The following is a 19,423-nucleotide window of genomic DNA, read 5'->3' as shown; positions in this document are numbered from 1 at the left end:
AAGGTTCTCAGGGCATCACTCTCAAGAACCTTACATTGGTTCCTTAACAGGTTAAAATTGGAAAAGGTTCTCAGGGCATCACTCTCAAGAACCTTACATTGGTTCCTTAACAGGTTAAAATTGGAAAAGATTCTCAGGGCATCACTCTCAAGAACCTTACTTTGGTTCCTTAACAGGTTAAAATTGGAAAAGGTTCTCAGGGCATCACTCTCAAGAACCTTACATTGGTTCCTTAACAGGTTAAAATTGGAAAAGGTTCTCAGGGCATCACTCTCAAGAACCTTACATTGGTTCCTTAACAGGTTAAAATTGGAAAAGGTTCTCAGGGCATCACTCTCAAGAACCTTACTTTGGTTCCTTAACAGGTTAAAATTGGAAAAGGTTCTCGTGGCATCACTCTCAAGAACCTTACTTTGGTTCCTTAAAGCAATAACTGAGAATTTATTTTAGATAACATGGTTCCTTGTTGCCACAACTATGAAGAACCATTTGTGGGTTCTTTAAAGCACCAGTAAATAGATGATTCTTTAAAGAACTTGAAAGTAAAAGGTTCTTTGTGCAACTTAAAAGGGTTCTCCTATGGCTTCAGGCTGAAACACCCCCCCCCCCTTTTAACTTCTAATTGGAACCTTTATTTTAATTCTTTTTATGATACTGGGTATCAGATCGGTGCTATCTCTATCTCTATCTATTACTTTTATCTATCTGTTAACCTGTGAAATAAAACGTTCTTGATAGCGGACTCTATGGACGAATACATCAGGATATGGACAAAACTGACTTCTGAGCACTGTAGAATAGAAAACAAGGAGGAAAAGAGCTCTAAAAGAGGAATACAGAGCCACCTAGTGGTCCATCATCATCTTTCCGTCTCTACTATATTCAGATTTTATAGTTGTATCAAGCAATTAATTAGTCAAGTGTATTTTCGAAAGTATTTCGAATAAATGACGCTGTTCATGATTGTTCCGGTGCCAGTGCTTTATGTTTTATTAATACTGCATGTTATTTTTCAAAGCTGTTTCCGATTAAACGGTTATTTCCCCCTCATCAACAGTGTTCTTCTCGCATGTGTAAGGGTCTGGCTGTGCCAGAACATTTGTGCGCAATTCATCTTTAAATGTTTCTGTTTAAACAAACGATCTGTCATTCGTTTTATTATTATACGGACGAGCAGGAAGCACACACGCCGGTGAAGCAATCTTTCGATTAAGCTTCACCGGTCTATCGAGATGGCTCTGAAATGTAGACTCCTTTCTAACCTCACAACATCAGACGACAACCTCTAGTACTGAGTTTTATTTGGTATTTTATCGTAAATGACCAAACGTTGGTGTGTTCAAACCTGTTGACCAATCACAAGACGGTGGAATATGAGGAAACCCGACATTTATATCGTGCATGTCGAATAAAAAATAATTCATGGCTAATCCAGGGGTGCCAACATTTATGGCTTACCCGTATTGTTTAAATGTTTATTTCTTTATTTTGTTCATGTCACCGAAGGGGAAAAGGACGTGAGAGACGGCAGCTTTCGCTTCGTATAGACTTTACCTTCGTGAGCTGTCTCATGAATTATGAAATCTAGTGTGAGCCGATAGAAACCGAGTGGGCGGGACTGTAATCTTTTTTTAAAAAAATTCTCTGTAAAAAAAATTTGAGGAGGTGCTTGGTTTTTTCTCTCTCTCTCTCTCTTTCTTTTTTTGCTTGCGAATACTTCTCACTTTACATTTCCTTGATTTGGCTGATCTCCAAAGCACCTCACCACCGAGACCGGATACAGCCGGGCAGTTAAGGGTTAAGAACCCAGTAATGGCAGCTTGATGGTGTTGGGATTTGAAAACTCATGACCTTCCAATAAATAGCCGAGCTACCACTGCCTGAAAGGTTGGCTGCATGGACTCGACTCCCACAATGCAAACTGAACAATACATCACCATGAAGAATCAGAAAACTACAAGCTGGTTTTTTTGTTTTTTTTTTAAACATTTTTTATTTTTGTCAAACCACCATTGTTTTGTTTGTTTTTTTTTTTTAACTTTACATCACCATCCATTACACACTTTTCAGCGCGAGCGAACATCCTCAAACCCCACAGACACGATCGACCAGCCAACGGTGGGGTTCGGGGGTGGGGGAGGGGAAGGGCAAGTGAAGAAAGAGGACGGATTCTAACAGCATAACAAACTCAGGCTGAAATGTCCCTCAGCCCCAGTCAGCAAACAGCGTTTCACTTACATCACATACTAGAGGCATATAAAACATACAGGTTTACAGAATGAGGTACGTTAAGTATAAGTGTGTGTGTGTGTGTGTGTGTGTGTGTGTGTGTGTGTGTTATGAATGTTGAAAGCTATACTAGATGATGATGATGATGATGATGATGTGAGGAGGCAAAGCCTGAAGCTTAAGGCATGTCTTTTTTAATATCAGCTTAATGCACATGCATGCATACACCAGTGGCTCTGTGGGTTAACTCTTTTTTTTTTGGGGGGGGGAGGGGGGGGAGGGGGTGGGGCGGAAGGTATGGTGTTGTGTAGCTCTATCCAGTTCTGCACCACACACAGAACCTTCGAGAACATGCAACCCCCAGACAAGAGGAGAACATCATGTCACCGAAGACGGGAAAGCGCGACGCGTGACGACATGTTGAACCGTTCCCAGTCGAGACAGAAACAAAAACATGTGTTTTATCTTACAGTCGTGGAACAACTTTCCAAAAAAAAAAAAAAAAAAAAAGAAAGAGAGAAAAAGAAAGAAAAGACGACGGTCCAAATGAGTCAATGTTGTTTTTATAGCACCGTGTCTGGAAGGGTTGCTACGGGCAACTTCCGACGTATCAGAGTGTGTTGCCATGACAAACACTGAGCCGTAGTCATAGTAACGCCGGAAAACACATGAATGCAGGAAGGAGGGAAGTCACAGAGGAAAACAGACATGGTTCGGTAAATGAAATATGAGGAATGATAAAGGAACTGCGATTCAAAATAAAAATAAAATGTTGGCGAGATCCCAGTAAAGCCTCCGAAGCCATTTCATCAACAAAGAAAAGAGGGGCCTCATGCTGAAGAAATGTCGTTTGGACCGTACGCTTTTTTTTTTCCTTTTCTCCCCCCCCCACGTTCAGCACCGAATTCCGTGAGAGGTAAAGAACGCTGCTAATACGCTCCTCTGATCCTTCTCTAACTTCCATTCGGAAATCCCCTCGCTTACCCCCTTCGCTCGGGACCGTCAGCGCTACGTCTCTCGCAATCTTATTCCAAATTCCTTATAGAGTTAAAACAGCTTGAGGAACTGGAAGCCAAGAGCTTACGACTCGCACTCGTGGGAAGGCGGCGTAATAAAGCAGACAAATCTCTATGCGTGTGTGTGTGTGTGTGTGTGTTTATGTAGTCATGGGGAGGAAAAGGTGAGTGACAGAGGAGCCAAGATTTCTGCAGATGAGAGAAAAACAGAGCAGATGTTTTGAGGGGAAAAAAAGAGAAAAGACGGGTAAAAAAAAAAAAAAAAAAGCAAAAAAAAAAAACACACAAAAATTTAAAAACACGGGTGATCCTGAGGATCCCGTGAGAGAGTTACACAAAGATCCAGCGTGACACTTTTTCACAACACTACAGCTATGTTATGGTCCGTACGGACGGATTCCATGCTAAAAAAAATGGCTCAACCCTTCTTTTTTATCTTTTTTTTTTTTAATGTTGAAAACGCGGTCAGTCGATGTGTATTTCAGTGTGGTGAAAGTCCCTTATTGTAAATGATCATCCATTGCACTACATCACTAACATTGACATTTACACCCCTGTAATGGCACTGCGACACAGAATCTCGAACAAGACCCTTGCGGAAAAGGGGTTGAGAAGAAAAATCTGGCACCTTTGCATCGGTTTACTTCGGCTATTCTACGTCTATAGCCTTCTTTTTTTTTTCTTTTTTTCTTTTTTTTTTTTCATCAGCAAGTTTAATCGAATAAAAATAAAAAATATTTCCAAAAAAAAAAATAATAATAATAATAAAAGCCTTAAAACGATCAGTACGCTTCTGTTACTTTAGGCACAGGCATAAAGATAAGTGTTAGGTTAGTCTAAAATCATAAGATGTTACGTTTGCATTTCCGTGGACGTAAAAAAAAAACAAAAAAAAATCCAAAAACGTTATCCATATTATCACATTCATTAACACAGAATGTAATGGAGGAATTTAAAATAAGTAAAAAACACAAAAAAAATGAAGAGAAGCACAATTATAATAATAATAATAAGCCAAGATGACGGATCTGGCTCCGAAATCCCGATTTACAGGAATGGCAGAAGTTACGATCCCACATTTTACATGAATATAAAACAACCATAACAATGCAAACTTTATTTAAAAAAAAAAAAAAAAAAAAGGACGTTCGTCTCTGCAATTTCCCATCTGCATCTCGGTGAATTAAAACGAGCCAGAAAAGTCCTCACACGGGGTGCCGATTTCCACACAGCTCACCTTTTAAAATGACTAAACAGTGCACAATTCCTCAACTACCAATCACAAAACTAACTTCGAAGCATTAAAGCTGCTTCCTCGTATGGATTTGATTTCTTCAGATCGGGTGGCCAAATCGCTTGAATTGTGTCCTGATGTTTTTCATTTACGCCAAACGAATACACTTAAAGTGCACCTACGATGGTTTTTTCAGATATTCCCTTTCATGTAGCGTGTTCTATACGTAGCTGTTTGCGAATGTAAAAAGTCTGTAAAGTTTCAAAAATCAAAGCGCACGACAAACGGAGTTATCGACTCCCGAAAGAAGGAACCGATTCTGAACGGCCGAAACGACTCGTTAGTGATTCCAGACTTTACTTCCTGTACTAACCTACGTAGGTTCGTAACAAAAAAACCCCCGCCTCTGATCTTCATCGTCTGCTCGCTGACAGCGGTAGACCAATCACGACAGACAGGGACGTCTGACCAATCAGAGCAGAGTATGCTCTCTGAAAGGAGAACTTTAGAACGAATCCTTTAGAACGAATCATTTAACGAGTCGTTTGTGACACTGGGGGGAAAAACGGTAACGCTGCAGTTTTTTTGACCTCGGATGTACGTAAATCGATCGTATGAGAGCTTTAAAACAAAATTAGGCACGTTTCAAAACCACAATAGGTGCACTTTAAGTTGGATCAATTTCTGGCCTAAAAGCCGACGTTTACGAGTTAGCGCTCGCGTGCGACAAAAATGAACGGCCTTTAGTTTTAACGTGTCGCCGATTACGCAATGAATATTAACAATCCTAAATGATATTAAAACCCTACAATGACGGAAAAACAACGTTATGCCACTGGAACGTGCTCAAAGCTAGGACTCTATATGCCACTCACCTTGTTAAATAAAGTTTTAATGGTAAACAATAACCGCTTAGCCTATTATCTGGACCCCTCCAATTAAAAAAAGGTGTTAAATAAAGGAAAGAAAAAAAAAAGATCTATAAAATGGCACACGATAGGTAAAAAATACAGTATAAAAAATGCTAAATCATACAATCAAGGTGCTCAAATATGGAGTGTTAATTATTTTACTTTTATCTTCACATGAGGCAAATACTTCTTTTTTTTTTTCGTTAAATTTCTCCTAAAGGAGAGGGTTTAGGGATTTGGGGCAAGGAGGGAAAACGGGGTAAAAGTAGGGGACTATGAGATTAAAGGAGGGTTAGTGGGTTTCAGGAGTGGAGAGTCTCGACTCTGGACCTAGCGTTGGTATCGGAAACACCTCCACTTGTAAACACCCCCCAACCCCCTGATCTCCTGCAGGGAGCTGAGAGCTCTAACCCAGGCTGGTGATGTTAGCCCTGCCACCAGGGGGTGCCACGATGCGCTGAGTGCTGCGACGTGGAACGTTATCGTCAATCTGAGCACCTGCGAACAAGAAAACAGGAGCAAACACCTACGTCAGGCGACGACGACCGTGTTCCTCTCATGAACTTTGAACTGTTATTGTGTTTCAGAGCATATCACTGACGACATCGCATCAGCGCATCCTGTTATTGTTTCAGGCCTCAACCTCGGTGACTCTTATCCACTTACTGAGCGTAAACTTCTACTGGCCTACGTTCTCATGATATAATATAATGCAAGGGTTCTTCGAGAGTTCTATTTGGAGGAAACCTTTTTAAATGGAACCTCTCGTTATTCCCAGAGGGACGAAGCGAAGAATGAAGAGCCCGAACATGAAACGTGTGTTAGTGTCAAGTCAATAGTAAGAATCATTTCTGGTTCTTTAAGGGTTCTTTCAACCAAGAAATCCTTGCATTATTATCAAGATCCATTGACTTTAATAATAAACTCTTTTCTTAAGGGTTAAGTGGGCAACGGTTCTAGATTTCTAAGTGGTTTTCTATTATATATGACATCCTGACAACTACAGACAAGAGCAAGGGAAGAAATTACACTCTTCCTTGAGGATAGGTAAAGGTGCTTAGCTTTCTAAAGGCCTATTACTTGTAATCTTCTTTGATAGAGAATTAATCTATTGTATCGTTTACGCAGAACCTTTAAGGCTTCCTATCATAGTCTATTATTATGGTGTATTCATACTGTATATTCTTAGAAAAAGAAAGAGCATTCTTGAAGGTTTTATTTGATGGCGTGTAAAATGGCATCACTCGGAACCCCGTCTGATAAGAAAACGCTCTGTCGTATGGTTTTTCTTGGAACCTTTACGGCCTTCATGGGTTCTACATAATCGCTTTAAGGGTAATAATGGGTTCTGGAAATAAAGGGTTCTTCAAACGTTCTTTAAATAGGTGAAGGGCTTCTTGGCTTCCCAAAAGTCTCACAAGTCCGATGAAATATTCTGTTTTAAGGATATACGTAGAAATTTAAAAAGGTTCCCCCCGAGGGTTCTAGATTTTTCTAAATTCTAGACTTTTCTACTAGCGTAGTAGTACTGTAAGTAAGGACACTTTTTAGAAAAAAGTTTGAAGATTTGAGGTCTCTCTGTTCGGGAATCCTTTGTTGTAGGGTTCTCAGTGGTTCCCCAGATGGTTCTAGATTTGAAGAACCGTCTTTAGTTTTCTGCAAGGAGAACGTTTTTGGAAAACATTTTCATAAAAGTGTTTTACTCGAAAGCCTCTCTGTTCGTTCTACATAGAACGTTTAAGGGTTCTCCCCACAGGGTTCTAGATTTTCTTTTTTCTATGGGAATATACTGTATACGGTGTACAGCAGGATGAAATACTGTGCATCCAGAGTTTCTCAACTCTCTTAAGCTTCCCCGTGTGTGTTTCGGACAGGTAAGTGTTCTTAGGTTCCTGAATGGTTTCTACTTGTTATCCTCTCTGATAGAGAAACACTATTGTAAGGTTCTGCGTATAACGTCTAAGGATTCCTCAACGCTACAAACTTTGGGTTCTAAATGTAACCTTTTGACACCTCTGGAAGAGATGCTACAGCTAAGTGCTCGCTAACTACACTCATAGTTCTAGTTTCTACACTCACCAGAGAGGCTGAAGCCAGACTGGTGCAGGTTCCTGACAGGCTGACCTTGCTGTTTGGCTGGAGATGTTTTGGCTGAAGAAGCAGGGGTAACAGCCTTGGGAGTCACGGTAACTTCACACACCGGGCCGTCGTACAGGCCACGAGGAACGCCCCTCAACTCAGCAAGCTGCAGAACACAGACGTATACATATCAAATACGATCTTTATTTACATCACAGCACTCATGAATCTTCTAATCGGATTGGTCAGAAGGTGTTGATTACGTTTCTATAACAGGAGCTCAGACAGTACTGATCACATCACGTTTATATTAATGCGCTCGTTATAACACGTTACGCCGTCTCTTTGATAGCTGACGCACCGCAGTGGCCGAGCTGCATTACTGGAAGATTTCGTGTATGCCGTGCTTCGGAGGCACTCCTGCATCATTTACTCATCATTTTGACATTTTCCAGCACTCTTGGGAGCGTTTGTGGGCGTGGCTAAACGGAAATCAACTATGACGCGAACACGTTTTATCGGCTGATCGGCAGGAACGTTTACACACAGCTACAAAAACATTTACGCGCAACTTCGTGAAATGAGCATAAATCAGGCCCATTGTGCTTGGGAATGGATCTCTTGGTAAGGGTAAAGTATGGTAATTATGGTAACTATGGTAACAATGGAGCCGTATGTGGTTTCTTACCCTGCTGCGGGCTTTTATCCTCTTGTAGACGTAGTCAGGGAATGGTTTTCGGGTCACGTAGCGTCCTGAGCCCTCAGTGGTGTGCAGGGTTCCGTCCTCTAGAACAATCTTTCCCTGGCTAATGACCACCAGCGGAGCTCCACGCACCTCCATGCCCTCGAAGATGTTGTACTCCACCGCCTACACACACAGAGACATTGTTTAAGTGCATTTAATCCAGATTTCCGTGTATAAAAACATTTAAATACAACACTAACGATGTCTTCTGTTTACATGTGATGGAAACCTTAAAGGTTCTTTGTAAAACCCTACTACAGAGGGAACTGTTAAGCTTAAGGAACCCATGTTCCTTAATATAGATAGATATATCCAGAAATATACAGTATATCAATATAAAGAATATATATATATATATATATATATTCTTTTTTTTTAAATATGATCTGATAATACATAATAATAATAATAATAATAGTACAGATATAATTTAAAAAGATTAAATCTATATGATTTAATACAAATGACTGTTTTATTATATTGTATTATTATATATTATAAATGAAATTTTTATAAAAAATAATATTGTCATTTGTACATCATATTCCGAATACAGAATACAGATGTGGCCTTTAAGAACGCGCGTTTTTTTTCCCCCCACACGTTTTTTTTACGCGATCCGTCACGTGCGATGACTCACGTGGCACCCTGCAGGCCCGCCCACTTCTCCTTCTTCGAATTTCAATTCGTTTGTTGTGCTTCACACCTTAACCACCAGGTGGCGCATGGAACAACATACTGTAGCTGAACACATGGCGCACTCACAAAACAAAAGAAAATTGAACGTGCGATCGATCAGATTTAAGGAAAAAAAATATTACGTACGGTCGACATAAAAACGTAAAGTTTCTCCTCCACACGTTAATACTTGCGACTGTGATGAAGAGCGGATCTGGTTGTGTGAGACAGACTAACCATGCTCACGATACTGTGTATTGCGATACAGTTTTGCACAATATATCGATCATACAGTATCACCCAGCTATGATGTACCGTGTATCTAACTTTTTTTTCCCCCCATGACACCTCCTCACCGTTATGTCCCTGTTCTCCTTCGCTCTTTCGCTCCTGTCTTACATTTTCAACAAGCGGTTCTGGTTTTCTAGAACTAAACCATCCAGGACTCCAACCCGAGTTGTTTTTTTTTCCTTCTACTGTACGTTCGTCAGTCGTCGACGGCCCGTTTTCATCGGCTCCACCTTGGTAAATCTGCGTTTTTCACCTTATTATTGTGTGACGAAGAAAGTGTGAGGAAAAACTCCATTAATAAATAAATAAAGTCTACAATTTCCACTGATATGATGCGGGAAGGCGGGGGTGCGGGGGGGATAGCGTCAACATCTTGTTCACGTTAAACTGATGGCTCTAAAAGCATTTCCTTGATATTTTGTGAAAAGAAGAGAAAGTCAGCAGGGTGTGTGTTGCTGAGGTCAGCGTGACCAGCGCAATAAATATCACTGCCACACAGCTAATGATGGCACGCGAAGTCCCAATTGAGGTAAAAACAGCATGAGGTCAGTCTGGGCTTGCTTACACACACACACACACACACACACACACACACACACACACACAGTGGCCAATTTTCCTGTACCTCATGGAATGGCATCCTTCCTGACTGAACAGAAAATACGGCGATAAAAAAAACAAAAATCATACCGTATGTGTGCATTTTTCTTATATATTCATAGCTATAGTTTCATTTCTATCCATTTATAGTTACATTTAATGTTCGAGGAACAAGTTAGGTCTCTGATCATCTGCTAATAACCGTACGGTGTTTTATTCCTCTTACACAACGGCAAATTGCCAACAATGAAAAAAAAATTTCTTCACTAAATAACGGCACGTCGTACTTTTTATCCATTTACAGTTACGTTCAATGCTATCGCTTACGTTACGGCAGCTGTACAACGACGGTTCTTCACCGGCCTCTCTTTTTTTTCTCTCTCTTCAATTAATAAGATGGGGGGGGGGGGGGGGGGGTTACGGTGTTTGTGTGGAAATGTTACCAAAAAAAAAAAATCATACATTTCAAAGCTGTGACACCGGAGACTCCTTCCAACGTTGTTTTAAACCCTGTTGTTATTAGTCAAAGATTACGTGGCGCGTCAACCGTACGAGTCCCGGTACACGAGCTGCTGTTACTATAGGAACGATGATATTATAAAACGAGCGCGTTAATGTAAGCGTGTGATTTGTAGCACGCGGGACTGTCCGGGCTGCTGTTGTAGAAAACTAATCAACGCCTTCTGGCTAGCGCTGTGGTATATAGTTCCAGAGTATACAGGATGCATGTAGACCAATACACACACACACACACACACACACACACACACATCCTGTTATGGCTTCCAACAGTCGGTTCAGTTATGATCCAACACTTGGGCAGCATTTTAGCATGACATCAGCGTTGAACCATGAGTCAGAGCTCCACACCCAGACTCTGGTGAACAACACGACCAATCACTTACAGTCGACACTAAAAAAAAAAAACTCCATAAAAACTCCAACAGTCTGCAAAAAAAAGAAGAAAAAAAGACTCTGTATGCTGATGGCATTATTAAATACACCCATCACACCTCATTTTCCATGGAAGCAAGCGCGGTCACTTTGGAAATACGTTAACTCGTTTATTCATTTATTCATTTATTTATTTATTTATTTTTGCATCACGTCACCCAAATTTGCTCTACATTCGTCGACGGTAGTGTCACTGACGCGAGTTTTCTTCACACACTTTAATAAAAAAAATTTTTAAAAAGAAGAAGAAGAAGAAGAAGAAGAAGAAGAAGTGTGTTCTTTAGATAGCTAGGGGTTCTAGGGTTATTCTTGGAAACCCTGTTTTACTGTTCTAGATAAAAACTTACCAAAAAAAACCCCTAGATAGACAACCCAAATCTTTTAGTTTTTATATTCTATAACCAGGATCAAAATTTCCAGAACATATGAGAGGGCGTTCAAACCAGTGTATCTATAAATGCAGACGTTAATACACTGAAAACAAAAGACACGCTATTAGCATCACATAGATATATAGAATTAAAATTAAATTAAAAGTTTCGCTATGTCCAGGTCTGACATTACGTTCTTTTGATCGTCCAAACGTTGTTTCGACTCATTCGCTGCTATCGTCAAGCAACTGATTGACGCCGTACACAAGAGCGCTTCGTCTTTGCGCGTTCGCTGAGAGCAGGCTAACGGTTGAGAGGCAGGAATTTGGCCAATAGTTGCTGCAAGGCTTTTAGAATCGACCAATCGGTGTGCGAGAAGGCGGGAATTACAGAGAGGGGTTAAAGCAATGCAGATATGCGCACGCGTGATGAGACCATAAACGCATCATAATGAAATTAAAGCCGAATCCCGGACGTGTTCTCAAATTGAGACGCTTTTTTAAGGTCTGAAAAAGAGGACCGGTCCGGGGGAAAACGAGGACGTATGGTCACCCTACGTAGCACAGGAATTAAGTCATGAATCGATTAGCTAACTGATCTACCCAGAATTGGTCATTACATAATGTTAGAAAGGAAACGAATATAGGTTTATTGTAATTAACAGGTCGTGCTCTGGTGTTCAACTGATTTAGACGCCAGAAATTATGCTTACGACGCAACCATGAATTTCTCCTCCGTCTCAATTAGGAACGCATTTTCTCATATTTTCTCATCAAACGGATAAATACGGATATGGAAAGCATGAAAAACGAAGAGTCTTACTCCCACTGGTAGTCACTTCCTATTTGCATTCATTTAAACTGATCACAACAGGCCCCGCCCTCATCGCACATCGCAGCTTGACCTCACCAGATTGTGGCTCTTGGCCGAGATGATCTTGGTGATGTCGGGGTCCCAGAGCACCAGGTCAGCGTCTGATCCCACGGCGATGCGGCCCTTACGGGGGTACAGGTTGAAGATCTTAGCTGCGTTTGTGCTGGTCACGGCCACAAACTGGTTCTCATCCATCTTCCCAGACACCTGAAAGGGAAAAGAGCGTGATCAGATTGTTACCCCAAAAAAACAACGATGAAATAAAACTGAGAGAAATTATTTTGCTCGAAATCTTTTTTTTTTTCTGATTTCAAACCTCCAGTATGTCCTACTCACCACACATTTGTCCCAGATGATGGACATCCTCTCCTCTGTGCCGTTGGTCCCCTCAGGGATGAGGGTGAAGTCGTCTTTCCCAACGGCTCTCTGCGCGGTGTTGAAGGTGCAGTGGGCACTTCCTGTCACCTGGAGGTCGCCACTGTAGACACGCAGAGATGAAAAGTCGGTAAATATGCCGACTTCTATATTTTTTCCCCCATTTTCTCCATATTTGGACTAGCCAACCAGCCAGCTCTCCCCAGTCATACAACACCTACCAACCATTGTCAAAGCAAACATGAAGGCTTCCTCCAAGACAACTAGATTTCTTCAAACTGTTGCTCACGCTGCATCACATGAGCGATCTACCATCTTACGCATATATGAGCTCACAGACGGCTGCGATTGTCTAGCGTCGCTCTGACTGATTGAAGATAGAGTTAGAGAGAAGTATGCCCCACCCACCCAGATAACACAGCCAATTTAGCTCCTTTGGCTCTCGGCCACGGAAGGTTCTGGCACTGTCATGGATTCTAACTCGCTAGCTTTTTCTTTTTCGCCACTCGGGAACCAAATCAACTCAATCTTTAAAGCAATGGCGCTTGGTTGCAATTTACTGTATACTGAGAATAATTTGCAGAACACGACATTTCCATAGAAACAGAAAAGCTTGGAGAATTAACCGTTAATCTCAACTGATTTTGTCGTTTTGTCCACCGCAGATTGACCTGTACCATAACTAAGCTCCTTTCTGAGATTGGTTAATAAGACAAGACAAAAAAAATAACTACAGCAGGGTACAAGGTAACATGATACATGGGGCAGTGGTGGCTTGGCTCTTGGTTAAGGCTCTGGCTAAGTGATCGGAAGGTCGGGAGTTCAAGCCCCTGCACTGCCAAGCTGACACTGTTGGGCCCTTGAGCAAGGCCCTTAACCCTCTCAGCTGCAGGGGCGCTGTATCATGGCTGACCCTGCGCTCTGACCCCAGCTTCCTGACGTGCTGGGGTGTGCGAAGAACAGAATTTCACTGTGCTGTATGTGATCAATAAAGACTCATTATCATGGTACTAAAGTGTAAAAGATCCTGGAGACTCTTTCCATAAATGTTAAACTCCTTAGAACAAAAAAAAAAAACATTTACAAACCGTACTTCAAAAACATCTAGACTGAACAAGTTAAGACTAGTTTTCGTCCCATAATATACTAAAACATTCATGTATTATTCAATGAAATGGATATGGAAAGTGTGTAGTTATGAGATTATACAGTATGACTGGATCTGCCCCATAACAGGGTGGGTTCCTGTTCTAAACCCAGTGCCACCCATGACTTCACTCTCTTCCTTTTTCTGCAGCTCACTCTTCAGTGGTTCCAGACTGGCACCGGCCAATGCTTATTTTATAATTAGGACTTAAAAAAAAAAAAAACACGTACCAGAAATACATGTCGAGACAGAGTACGAGTCTCACCATGACAGCAGGGAGTTGAGATAGTCGGGTGTAGTGGGATCCGGACTCAGGGGTGGCGAGGTCACATATGCTGCAGCTTTGGCCCAGTTTTTGCTCCAATAGTGCGAGCCGTCTGTACCAAGACTGGCCGTGATTGGCTCCCCGTATACCACGGTGCCTGCGACGACCAATCAACATCACATCACATCACATCACATCGATCCAGCGCTAGCGTGTAATCATACAGCAATTATCTTGTCTAATTCTGGAGTCTCGGCTATATAACGTCAGATAATGGCGTTTAGCAGAGTGAAAGTGAGTCACGCGATGTTGTGTGTTATGATCTGAAATTGTCTGAAATTTATTTATTTATTTTTTTTTTACTGTTAGGTCACTCCAACCCTGTTATTGAGGTCCAAACCTTTCTTCCTGGCCTGGGCGATGACATCAGCTGCGCTCTTGCTCATCACCTTGGTGATGTAAAGAGGACAATTGGTCTGATTGGCCACCGTGATGGAGCGGTTCACCGCCTCGGCCTCCACCTAAACGCCAAGACAGAGTGGAGGGATTTTAGCAGCGTTAGCGGTGTTACATCCCAGATTCTGCAGGAAGTCGCTTAGTATAGCGTGCAAAACTCTTTACCCTAAACGGAGTTCTAAAACTCTACGTCCACGCTAGCTAACTATCTGTAAATTCCTTCCTCTTCATTCCTTCATTAAAGTCTTTAGACACTTCGGTCTGCTGGGGGAAACGACACGTTTCTTCTCGACACGTTTCTTTTCAACCCTCCGGTACACATCACACCAATTCTAATGGTTTCCACTACAAATACCATTACACACATCAGCTAATCATTAAAACCATTACCATTAACAGTCCTTAATGGTATCCGCTAGACCGAACTTGCCACCAATAGAAGGCAAAAAATGACCAGAAGAGACCAACAGGGACCGTTACCGTTTCCATTAAAACCAATACAATTCCCATTCTAACCATCAAATCATTAAACAAGCGTGTGTACGTTTGAGACCTTCACCGTTATGTGACGTGACATCCCACTTTAACCACAGGCAGCTCGAATTCTCCTCAACAACCTCCATGCACTGAGTTGCCAGTTTATTAGGTATAATAATCTGATCTAGTGCGAACACAAATCGGTGTGATGTACCTCCTCTGGACGGCTCAGAACGTGTCCCTCCGGTCCGGTGATTCCCAACTCCAGGATTCTACGCTGCTCCTAGAATCATTAACCAGAAATAATAACTATGGAGAAACATATACAAATATAAAGAAAAATGCAGTGGATGGTCACATGGGTATGTCTTACACCCTATAAGGAGGGGATTTATATCTCTTAAAAAAATTTAAATGCAAAAAAAAACAAAAAAAAAAAACAACGTTTAATATATTAATTAATTAATTAATTAATTTATGTTTCATTAGTGAAATATTTGCATGTCCTACTATTACAAAACTGACACAGCTTCTAGCCTCTTAAAAAAAATTAAATGCCCAAAAAAAAAAAAAAAAATGCTTTATTTATTTATTTATTTATTTATGTTTCTTTTAATGCAAGTGATGACGACCTGCAGCAAAATTATTGAGCTGTTTATATGGACTAACTTTTTCATGTAACTATTTCTTTAAAATTAGATGTTATTTGCTTATGTATTTATTTATTTTTTCTTCCTATTTTAATGTTTTTTTTTGTTTTTTTTTTCCTCCACATAACATGTTACATCAACCTGCAAAGTTACTCAGACGTCAATCAGAACACGAGTCGAAATTCTCAGCTGTTCTCGAGTATACGATTTGGGCTAAAACGTTATGAGGCCCGGACGAGGACGTGCAGAAACGCCGATCTGGTCCAGACGGAAAGTAAAAAAAAAAATTTAAAAAAATAAATAAATAAAAGCAGCGCTTGAAATGAAAAGATGAATGAGAAAAAAAAATTCATCGAACGAGCACACTCAAAACAAATGGAAAGAAATGATTACATTAATAATCACCATGTCTTTAACCGCACGTATATCTTACAACAACGAGGACCGCGTCCTTATTTTCGGAGACGGCTCTGACAAGCGAAACTGTCCAGAGCCGAGCGCGTGTGCGTTAATAACTCTGATGTCACAGCGGAGTTATGCTTTGCTCGCTGTGCCAGTATAAAGTCTGAACGTTACAGGACGTCTTCGAACTTAAAAGTCTCCGGCGTTTCATTCCACATGGTTTGTGTATGTCAATCCACCATGTCTTCAGTATCTGAGATTCTCACCTCCGCGATGATGTCTCCGTTCTCAGCGTGGACCTGTGCGATGGCGCCGAGGTCCCGGATCACGCTGAACACCTCGTAGATCTGCAGAAGACCAAACCCACACACACACACACACTTTTTCACTTATATTGGCCTTAACAGACCTTCTGGATTTCTGGATTTTTCTCCAGACCTTCACGCAGATGGAAAACGCGGTCTAAGACCACCAGAGTCCCTTTTGTTTACGAGTGAGTCAGAATGGCGTCTCTGAAGATCATTTCCCGCATTTTTTCGTCCTTACTCTTATGGAGTTCGCTCGGTGCTTCTGGAAAGCTTCACGTCTAAAGGAAACACTGTGTCTCGCAGCGTGCATGATGTAAATAATGTCGAACGGGTCTGGTTTTAATATCGGCCGTGTGACGTACGCCGAGTGGAAGAGAGCTGGTGAGATGAGAGAACTTCCTGATTGACATACCTGAGAGTCGGTCAGCTGGAAGATGTCCTTGTAAGCCAGGTAGACCAGGAAAGAGTTAATACCTGTACAACAAATACACAGAGGACTGAATACATAGAGGTCCAATTTATTCCAAACTCATTCATATATATATATTTGGTTTGGATATATCCGATCAATCCTGCTCAAACACATCTTGAACGACTTCCTGATAGTTGTAAAGCGTATTGGAAACACTGTGTTCGATTTTTTGGGTTTTCAAACGGGCGTGTGTCGTACCATGGTCCTTGACGAGCGTCTCCATTTCCTCCTGGATGCCTTTGTGCCACTCGGTGATGTCGACGTGGAGCGAGTAATCGCAGCACGACTTGCTGTCGGCCCACTGACGCCACTGATTAAACGCCGCTATCAGACCGGTACCGGGCTCGGGAACCACGTGGTCAACTAGTCACGCAAAAACACACACAGACACAAAGCAGAGGCTTTTAGTACAGACGGACACGCAGGAGGGTATTCCAAAACGTGGAGAGAAATAGATAGACATAAACATGAACATCTGTCATCAGTGAGAGATTCCAGAAGTGTGTGTTCATAGGTGAAGTATCATCTCTTCAACTGCAGTAAATTCGGACGTTTTATCTGCTCACAGCTTTCTTGACTTATTTACGGTAAAGTATGCTGAGTTGCTCCACGTGTTCCATCAGTGTGTAGTAACCCTGGCCTTTTTCTCCGCTGTGCGAGATCACATGGGGTCTGATTGCGAGGATTATCGGACTGACTGAGAGATTATTTCACACCGGTAGTCCCGCTGAGACTCACTGATCATGGTGGTTCCTCCTGACACTGCCGCGCGGGTGCCCTGATAAAAGTCGTCGGCTGCCGTCATGCCTCGGTCAGGCATCTGGAAGCGAGTGTGGACATCGATGCCACCCGGCATCACCATGCGGCCGTGGGCATCGATCGTCTTCACCCCACCTGGGACAATCAGGTTCTCCCCAATCTGCCTAAACAGCAGGAAGAGGAGAGGAAGAAGGAAGGAAGGAAGGAAAGGAAATAATGGAAAGGAATGGAAAAGATAGGAGAGGGAAGGAACGGGAAGGGAAGACATGGAAAGGGAAGGAAAGGAAAGGAAAGGAAAGAAATGGAAAGAGAAGGGAAGGAAAGGAAAGAAATGGAAAGGGAAGGAAAGAAATGGAAAGGGAAGGAACAGTAAGGAAGGGGAAGGAAAGGGAAAGAAATTTAAAGGAAAGAAATGGAAGGAAATGAAAGGAAAGGGAAGAAAGGAAAGGGAAAGAAATTTAAAGGAAAGAAAGAAAAGGAAAGGAAAGAAAGGAAAGGAAAGGAAAGGGAAGAAAGGAAAGGAAAGGAAGGAAAGGAAAGAAAGGAAAGGAAGGAAAGGAAATGAAGAAATGGAAAGGAAAGGAAAGGGAAGAAAGGAAAGGGAAAGAAATTGAAAGGAAAGAAAAGGAAAGAAAGACATGGAAATGCAAGGAAAGGAAAGGAAAGGAAAGGAAAGGAAAGAAATGGAAAGGAAAGGAAAGGAAAGGAAAGGGGAGGAAAGGAAAGAAATGGAAAGGAAAGGAAAGGAAAGGAAAGGAAAGGAAAGGAAAGGAAAGGGAAGGGAAGAAAGGAAAGGGAAAGAAATTGAAAGGAAAGAAAAGGAAAGAAAGACATGGAAATGCAAGGAAAGGAAAGAAAGGGAAAGAAATAGAAAGGAAAGAAAGGAAATGAAGAAATGGAAAGGTGTATTTTAGTGAAGTGTTGAATCGTAGAATTGTCTTTTTTTAACTTAAAAAATTGGTATAATTTTTGTCTTTATAATCTCTGCAGTCTCTCGCTCTCTCTCTCACTCACACACACACACACACACTTACTTGATGAGTCCATCCTCCATGTAGATGTCTGCGGAGAAGGACTGGTCATCGTTCACAATCTTCGCTCCTTTAATGAGCAAGCGCTCACTCTAGAAATAGAATGTTTCATATAAATATTAATACAGCACCATTAGAGGGGAGCAAAAAAAAAAAAAAACAAGAAGTAAAAATAAACCTGATACGAACGCTGAATTATTCATGAACAAATGTCGACAGTGGAAGATCTGACTCGGGTCATGGACTTGCTTAAGCCGGAAAGGAAAGCTGAAATATAACACAGTGGTTCCTAGTACTAATTTTACAGGAACCTTTTAAAGACGTTTACGAGGCTGACTCTTACTTTCGGCCCCGCTGTAACACCAACCGCACGGTATAAAACACATCAGTGTCTTTCCTACCAGCTCACCCTGACACCATGCTCCACAACTGACGCAAAGTCATCACTGCGACATCCAGATGTGCAAGATGTGCTTACATGACTCGGCAGATTTAGTCTCGGGTGCACAAGTCAAATTTGACGTGTAGTTCCCGCTATATTTATGATGGAGCAAGAAAGATGATAAAACGCTGGCTCCGTCCTCGTAACTACCGCTATAAATAAATAAAAATACGATATTTCTTTCATAATGCAATATTTTCCAGACGTTAAGTCTCTCTGGAGTCTATGATGCACATCCCTAGACTCTTCAATAATAATAATAAACAATATATGAAGTGTTTCGTTGAATACGTTGCGTAATACCACAGTGCTGTCAGGTTCTGGAGTCGGGACGTCACGATTCGATAACGCTCACGTTCACCTGCACCGCTCTAGGGTGCTCAGTTAGCGTTGTGTTAGTCTATGCTAGCAGTTCTTTACACCAAACTAGCAACCTACCATACGCTATAAACGCACTACGAGTTGACGTGTACATCTGCGAATCAGGAAACTGAAGAGTCACGCACAGACGTTCACACTGACCGCCACCTACATGCTCGAACGTTCGGGTCTCACCCCGATGCTAGCTCTGATCCGTACACTTCCCTGCTCAACCAATCAGCATCCATATGCAGAGATTGACATGATGATGCATGATTGAGATTTTGGAGGTGACATG

The 19,423-nt window shown here is 41.7% G+C and overlaps 1 protein-coding gene across 2 annotated transcripts in view; it reads right to left on the bottom strand.

Moving 5' to 3' along the window:
* Window positions 1-2,503: 2,503 nt before the first annotated feature.
* Window positions 2,504-19,423, bottom strand: part of dpysl2b (dihydropyrimidinase like 2b) — a 29,093-nt gene continuing 12,173 nt past the window's right edge. The window contains exons 2-14 of one of the 2 annotated variants that reach the window (XM_053644546.1): window positions 18,327-18,415; window positions 17,272-17,456; window positions 16,732-16,896; window positions 16,474-16,535; window positions 16,020-16,100; window positions 14,916-14,984; window positions 14,169-14,289; window positions 13,769-13,925; window positions 12,318-12,459; window positions 12,018-12,188; window positions 8,158-8,337; window positions 7,470-7,635; window positions 2,504-5,888 (exon numbers count right to left, since the gene is read on the bottom strand). In XM_053644546.1, the coding sequence (XP_053500521.1) occupies window positions 5,797-5,888; window positions 7,470-7,635; window positions 8,158-8,337; window positions 12,018-12,188; window positions 12,318-12,459; window positions 13,769-13,925; window positions 14,169-14,289; window positions 14,916-14,984; window positions 16,020-16,100; window positions 16,474-16,535; window positions 16,732-16,896; window positions 17,272-17,456; window positions 18,327-18,415 (1,680 nt within the window). In that variant the 3' untranslated portion in view covers window positions 2,504-5,796. The remainder of the gene's footprint in view (window positions 5,889-7,469; window positions 7,636-8,157; window positions 8,338-12,017; window positions 12,189-12,317; window positions 12,460-13,768; window positions 13,926-14,168; window positions 14,290-14,915; window positions 14,985-16,019; window positions 16,101-16,473; window positions 16,536-16,731; window positions 16,897-17,271; window positions 17,457-18,326; window positions 18,416-19,423) is intronic. The other variant, XM_053644547.1, reaches the window with a different exon arrangement.

Source organism: Ictalurus furcatus, chromosome 16 (genome assembly GCF_023375685.1).
Source record: "Ictalurus furcatus strain D&B chromosome 16, Billie_1.0, whole genome shotgun sequence".
Taxonomy (NCBI): Eukaryota; Metazoa; Chordata; class Actinopteri; order Siluriformes; family Ictaluridae; genus Ictalurus; species Ictalurus furcatus.
Note: the sequence above shows the minus strand (reverse complement) of the source record. Positions and strands in the feature narration are given on the sequence as shown.